This window comes from Fukomys damarensis, unplaced genomic scaffold (assembly GCF_012274545.1).
Source record: "Fukomys damarensis isolate Sample0158 unplaced genomic scaffold, DMR_v1.0_HiC HiC_scaffold_73859, whole genome shotgun sequence".
Classification (NCBI taxonomy): Eukaryota; Metazoa; Chordata; class Mammalia; order Rodentia; family Bathyergidae; genus Fukomys; species Fukomys damarensis.
In genome coordinates this window covers 127-6,981 of record NW_022974771.1, presented here as the reverse complement: position 1 = coordinate 6,981, position 6,855 = coordinate 127, and the positions used below count along the sequence as shown (strand labels likewise).

General features: G+C 37.3%; 1 protein-coding gene across 1 annotated transcript in view; it reads left to right on the top strand.

Moving 5' to 3' along the window:
* Positions 1-5,345, top strand: part of Prrg4 (proline rich and Gla domain 4) — a 20,751-nt gene extending 15,406 nt beyond the window's left edge. Inside the window, exon 6 of the mRNA XM_033760712.1 lies at positions 3,977-5,345. Within this exon, the coding sequence (XP_033616603.1) occupies positions 3,977-4,205 (229 nt within the window). The 3' untranslated portion in view covers positions 4,206-5,345. The remainder of the gene's footprint in view (positions 1-3,976) is intronic.
* The last annotated feature ends 1,510 nt before the right edge of the window (positions 5,346-6,855 follow it).

Genomic DNA, 6,855 nt, shown 5'->3' with positions numbered 1-6,855 from the left:
AATATATATACCATATATATATATATATATATACACACACACACACACACACACACACCATATAAAGGTTTGTACCTTTTACATATATGGAGCCAAATGAAATTAGTAAGTATAAAAGATACATTTTCTCTAAAAATTTTTTCAAAATGTTTTTTCTTGGAGAAAGTTTAAGTAGATTTTTTTCATCTGCATGGGTCACTTCAAACATTGTTTTCATTGCTATGAAAGCATCTGAAAACATATTGATAATGAAAAAATTTTTGTGCCTACAAAAATAATACATGCATTATTCCAAACTTTAGGGCTGGAAAAGTAGCTCAGTGGGCCCTGGACTTGAACCCCAGCATTGCTCCCCCCAAAAGCTCCCAAAACTTCAATATTACAGAAAGATTTAATATTGAAATTTAAAATATCCATAATCCTACTTTTCAGAAATAACCATCATTGTTTGGCATGTATAACTTCAGATTTTTTCTATGTATATAATAATGACATATGTATATATAATAACATACTTTATATTTTAAAAAGAAATTTCTGTTATACACCCTCTTTTGCAACTGACCTTTGGCACTTAACAATATAATTTAAATACATTTCCAATGAAATACTTAAAAAATTATAAAATATTCATGCCATAAAATTCACCATCTTGGGCTGGGGATTTTTTAGCTCAGTGGCACCATGCCTGCCTTGCAAGTGCAAGGACCTGAGGTTGATCCTTGGCACACACACACACAAAAAAAAAATCACCATCTTAAGCTAGGTGTGGTAGTGCAGATCCGTAATCTGAACACTCTGGGATGCTGAGTCAGGAGGGTGAGTTTGAGACCAGTCTGGGCAACTGAGTCAGACCCTATCTCCAACCATAAAAAAGAAAGAAAAGAGGAGGGAAGGGAAGGGAACAGGCAAAAAGGGACAAGATGAGATAAAAGCTGAAGACGGAGCTCAGTGAGAAGACCCTGAGTTTAATGCCCACTACTACAAGAAAAAAATTTTTTTTTAATTTCTTTTCCTGTGTTGAACATTGAACTCTGAGGCATTCTACTAGTGAGCCACAAATTCACATCCTTTTCTGTTTTCTTTTTTATTTTATTGGCAGCACTAAGGATTGAACCCAGGGCCTTAGCATTAAGCTACATCTCTAGAGCTTTTATTTTGAGACAGGATCTTGCTAAGTTGCTAAATTGCCCAGCTAGGCTGGAATTTGCATCCCCCTCTTTAGTCTCCAAGAGGGCTGAGATTACAGGTATGCACCCCAAGGTTGGTGTTTTGTTTTGTTTTGTTTTTTGAGATAGATGCTTAAGACCAGAAGTGTTTTAGATTTAAGGTTTTTAAAAAGTTTAGAATGTTTGCATATCTTGGGGATGAGACACAAGTCTAAGCATAGAATCCATTTATGTTTCATTTATGTCTTACATACACAGCCTCGAGGTAATTTGATGCACTATTTTAGCCCATCTGTGTCTTGATTATGTCTCTTCACTTGAGGTCAGGTGTGGAATTTTTCACTCAGTGTATCATCTCCGTGCTCAAAAGTTTCCAGTTTTGGGGCAGGTCGGATTTTAGATTTTTTCATTAGGAATGCTCATCTTGTCCTACCAAGACTTGCGCAAGAAAATGATAAGCAAAAATGTTGACCAAAGATCGAAGCTTTGATGAAGAGTAGTGAATGACTGAGGAAGCTGTGGGATAATTGGAGTGTCAGCCACAAGGAGTTTACACTTGAGCTGCTGGATATGGTGACAGTGGGATACTTAAGGGGAAGATTAAGAGGAAAACTGGCCTTCAGGAAACATTTCTGAGACAGCATGGATATGCCAGGTGCTAGGAGCATGGTGGTGACCGGAACAGACACAGCACCGGCCTCTGTGGAGAGCACACCGGGCTTTACTTAGGCAATGTGGACCAGGGCAGAGAAAAGCTGGAAGAAAGAGGGAAACCTCAAATATGAGGCCACAAGCGTGGAACTGTCTTTGAGGAAAAAGAAGATGTAGGCCTTCATGCCAGATACCAAGAACTAGGGGATGTCAGAGGAAGGTGAAGTGAACTTAAGCATCTGAGCTGAGGGAATGTACATGAAAATGAGGAGGAAGAGAACGAAATTTGGATCTGACAGAATAAAATGGCATGGATTTTATAGGTAGCTCAATAAAGAATAAAACAACAAGAAGTTGACCTGGTTTTAAACAAGATAAAGGATTTGAATTTTCGTTTCTGCAGAGATGCAAAAGACCAATGAAGAGTTGAAAAGATGCTCAATATAGTTAGTCATTAAGGAAAAATAAGTCAAAGCAGAACCACAGTGAGATACCTCTTCCTACCTACTGGAGAAGCATGATAGTAGTTTTTATAAATATCAAATATGGATGATATGGGGAAATTGGAACTTCATACCTATTTTGCTCGTGGGAATGTATACTGATACAACTGTTTTGGAAAGCAGTTCAACAGTTCTTCAGAAAATTAAATATAGAATTGCACATGACCCAGCAGTTTTTAAGGGGCAAATTGGCTGATGAAGTTTGGAAAGGTTTATGGCGTTTTGAGTCTGTACACTCAAATGGGGAGAATGTCACAACCATTGGCTACAGATTGAACAAAACTGTGAATTTTAATTATCTCATTAGTCACATCTGTAGGAGGTCAGTTTATGCCCAGATACTTTATAGACAGCCAACTTCAGTCTAAACACATCCATTTACTGCTGTTTAAATTATAATTTGGGGTTGGGAGGGTATAACACAGTGGTAGAGTGCTTGCCTCGCATTTGCTAGCGTTTGAGTCCCCACGCCTGTTAAATAATTATAGTTTTTAATTCAAAATAAGAAGAGAAAAAACAAAGATGCATTTCAAACTTCCATTGTTGTCAAGGTTTTATGAAACTGGTGGGACTTGAATTTTGTGTGTGTGTGTGTGTGTGTGTGTGTATTGCTAGGAAATGAACCCAAGACTTGTGCACAGTAGGCAAGTGCTTTACCTTGGAGCACTATTTTCTATATATGTTAATATAAAATTTAGAACTCTGGGCATCTCTTGTTTTAAAAGTAAGATTAATTACACTTAATGTTAGTCCAGTGTAAAGCTATGTATATAGTTAGTTCACAGCCATACTTTGTCCAGTCTTGCCATTTTTTTTCCAGTATGTGCTAAGCAAGCACTCTGCCATTGAGCTCCCTCCACAGCCCTAAACTAAGCCATATTTTCTAATCGTTGCTGCTGAGCTTAGATCACTGGGAAGGGAAAAGACAGTAGTCCAAGGAGAGCAGCACCAGTGAAAGCACAGAAAAGGGCTGGAGAATTCACTGCACATACAGAGGAAGGTAAAGAAACTGCCTGGGCCACAGCAGAGAGCTATAAAAAATAAAGTGAGGCTAGCATAAGGGAGGCTTCAGAAAGGAGGCTCAGGAGTTAGAACTGACTCAGTGGAAAGTTGGCTGCAGTTAGAATTTGAGAAGAGTGACATAATGAAAGTCCTGATTGGGAAGGTGGCAGGACTGCCGGAGAGGACAGAGGACAAGGACAGACATTTAGCTGTTGTGATTATCTCTGTGGGACCTGCTCTCGTGGTTTAGAGTTATACTACCTTCAACAAAGCCTACATTTGTTTTCACATAACACTCGAAAAAGTTTTAATTTGGAAGCTGGAGGAAAGGGAATTCACACATCTCGAGTCCTCGAGTGCCACACATTGCTTGAAGCAATATAGTATCATACTCAGTCCACCCAGGACAGCTCTGTTGAGGTAGCTATTATTACCATCCCCATTTTAGAGAGGAGGAAACTGAGTCAGCTAGTGACAATCATGAAATGAAAGTCAAACTTCAAACCCATGTCTGACTTCAAAGCTGTTTTCCTTTCTACAATACCAAGGCTTTTTCAGAGTATGTGGGTCAAATAACGCTATTTTCTGTATTAGTGAATTTTGATCCAAAATATTACCTTTCTCAGACCTAACTACTGTTTCTGTGTTTAGTTGTTCAGTCGCCTACGCAAGAAATGGCAGCTCTTCCATCAGCATCAGAAGGCCCGAGGAAGCTGTCCTATCTCCATTGTCGGCATCTTTGGAGGACACTGGGTTGCCTTCCTATGAACAGGCAATGGAACTGAACAGAAAACATAACGTTTCACCGCCACCACCTTATCCTGGGCTGGCAAAAGGATTCAGGGTATTTAAAAAGTCTATGTCAGTCCCATCTCACTAAGCCCACCCTGCCATCTCAATACAAGAAATTTGTGTTATTCAAATGGTTCATCCTCTCTGAACCAAAAAAGACAAGACTATTCAGTGACAAATTTCAAGGAACAAAGGAGGAATAAGCATATGAATGGTATCATAGTTCCGTTTACATCTTGGACTCAAACTTGATCATTACACCTTGCTAAGAGATTTTTGACTCTATATCCATACAGTAAAGAAGAAAGCACTCTTTTGGTAATGTATATTCTAATGGTTCAAAAATCTTTGTTATAGATTATCAGAGCCAGGGAATTGTTTGTGTCCTTTGTACAAAGATTGTAGGTTTCTTGTGTTGAATATGTAAAAAGTAAGAATTTCTAATCATCCACAATATCCCAGATTGATACTGGACCTACTTTCTATTAAGTTTGGGGAGATGAGAAGCACTTCACAGAATCTGGCATTTCAATATAAATCTTTAAGTAATCACTTGGTGTAATATTTTGAATTATTGTGTAGCAGTTACTACATTTTTCAGGGTTTAGTTCTTAATTCTTTTGTTTTAGTTCTTAACTCTTGTTGTCAGTCCTGTTTTATTATAATAAGCATGGTCAGTAGCTTTCTTTTTCTAAAAAATACTATTTTCTATGAAGTTAGTTTTTCAGATGGGTTCCAATGACACAGATTTGCAAAGATTATGTTATCAGTAAATATGCCTCTCGCCTATCTATCACTTATTAGAACTGATAAAGTTACCTATATTACTGAGGAGTATATGTGCTGTCATTACTAAATTATCTATACCTACATCTATTTATATCTCTGTATGTCTATGGAGTATATGTGAGTCTGTTCTTTTACGAAGATAAAAAAAATAATGTACCCCTAAAAAATAGAACAGGAATTCTGTTCTTTATGACTTTGCCAGGTACTGCATTTTTCCTGTTATTTTAGATCATTTAGAAAATGTTATTTTGTTTTATAAGTTTTACAGAGGTGTGAGTTAAACCCACATGCATTTGATAATTCCTACTAAATTAAATGTTTAGAAAGTATACATCATATTACAATGCATGTGTGAGTATATGAGTCTCTCCGCCCCCCTTTTTTTTTTTCCTTAATGTACTGAGGGGTGAACCTTGGGCCTTTACACTGAGCTGCATTCCCAGCCCTTTTTTAATATTTTGAGACAGGGTCTCACCAATTTGCTGAGTTACCCAGGCTGGGCTCAAACTTGTGATCCTCCTGCCTCAGCCTCTCAGACTGCTGGGATTACAGGCATATGCCAAGATACTCAGCTATAGGTCTCTCTTTTATAAGGCAGTATGATCTTCATTAAGGCAGATCAAAGTAAAGCCTTAATCATTAGATCCTGCAAAGACTTTATCCTTTTAGATTCTCAGACTCTCTGGTAGCCTATTATAATAAATCATCTAACAGCATGTAGGTTTAATTAGGAAAAGTGACTTTTTAAAAAGCTACCCACATTATAAAATTTGCTATCTCTTGACTTGATGTAATTATTTGTTCTCTTATAGGTATGCACCTTGCACTCATTTTACCATCTTTAAAAGGTTACAAAATGGACTTTACTCAGAACTAGGGCATAATTGAAATCTAACTAATTAGAGCCGGGTTTAGAATGAACAAACATACTTTTCTAGTTCCATCTCATACCTACAGAATTATACTGCCTCCAATTATATGCCAGGGATCTTGTTACTTAATTCTAAATCCATGATGGAAATTTACAAGTACTTTTCATATATATATAGATATATTACATATATGTATATGCATATATATTCTTACACATGTGAGAAATACATGGGTAATTTGAAATAAAAGATACATGTGTATCTTTTACTGAATCATAACTTGAAATGTTCCACAAACTCATTTACTTCTATTGACTCCCAGAAGCCTAACTACAAAACTAGCCTCGGAACCCGTGACAACCCCACCCCGACAGCGGCCTACTCTGTTGTCCGCCATTGCTTAGGGCAAGACAGATGTTAGAATCTGAGTGACTCTAGAATTCGTCTTTGGGATTGTGGTTATTGGTATTTATAGAGCGTCCAGTGTTGAGACTGTGATACTTTAAGTATAAAAAGGAAAAATGGGATAGAACCATTGCTGACAGATGCTCACAGTGACTGACAGAAAAATATCTCAATGTTTTGAGGTCTGGTTCCCTCTCATCCACCTTTTTCTATTCCTGTCATATGTTTGATTGTGGATTTGCAGTTTGGTCTGATTGGTCTATTTTGTTTGGGCTTCTTCTCCAGGCAATTGATTACTGTTAATCATCAAATCTATATTCACACATAGTTTTACCATATAATTAGAACAGTTTTCTGCTCTATTACAGTTAGGAAATGAATGGAACATGAGTATAAAAGGAGAACTGGACTGGAAAGAGACAAGTACACATTTATGAGGTTATTCGTTTAACAGATAATTCTACATAGAATATCCTCTTTTGAGAATGAAAACAAAGCACAAGCTCTTTGTCAAAGTTTTTATCTATTAATAATGTACCCTCTAAAAGCCAGGCATGGTTGTGCAAACCTGTAATCCCATCACTCAGAACGCTGAGGCAGGAAGATCCACTAATTCAAGCTAGCCTGGGACCCGCAGTGAGACCCTGTCTCAAAAAAAAAAAAAAAAAAAAA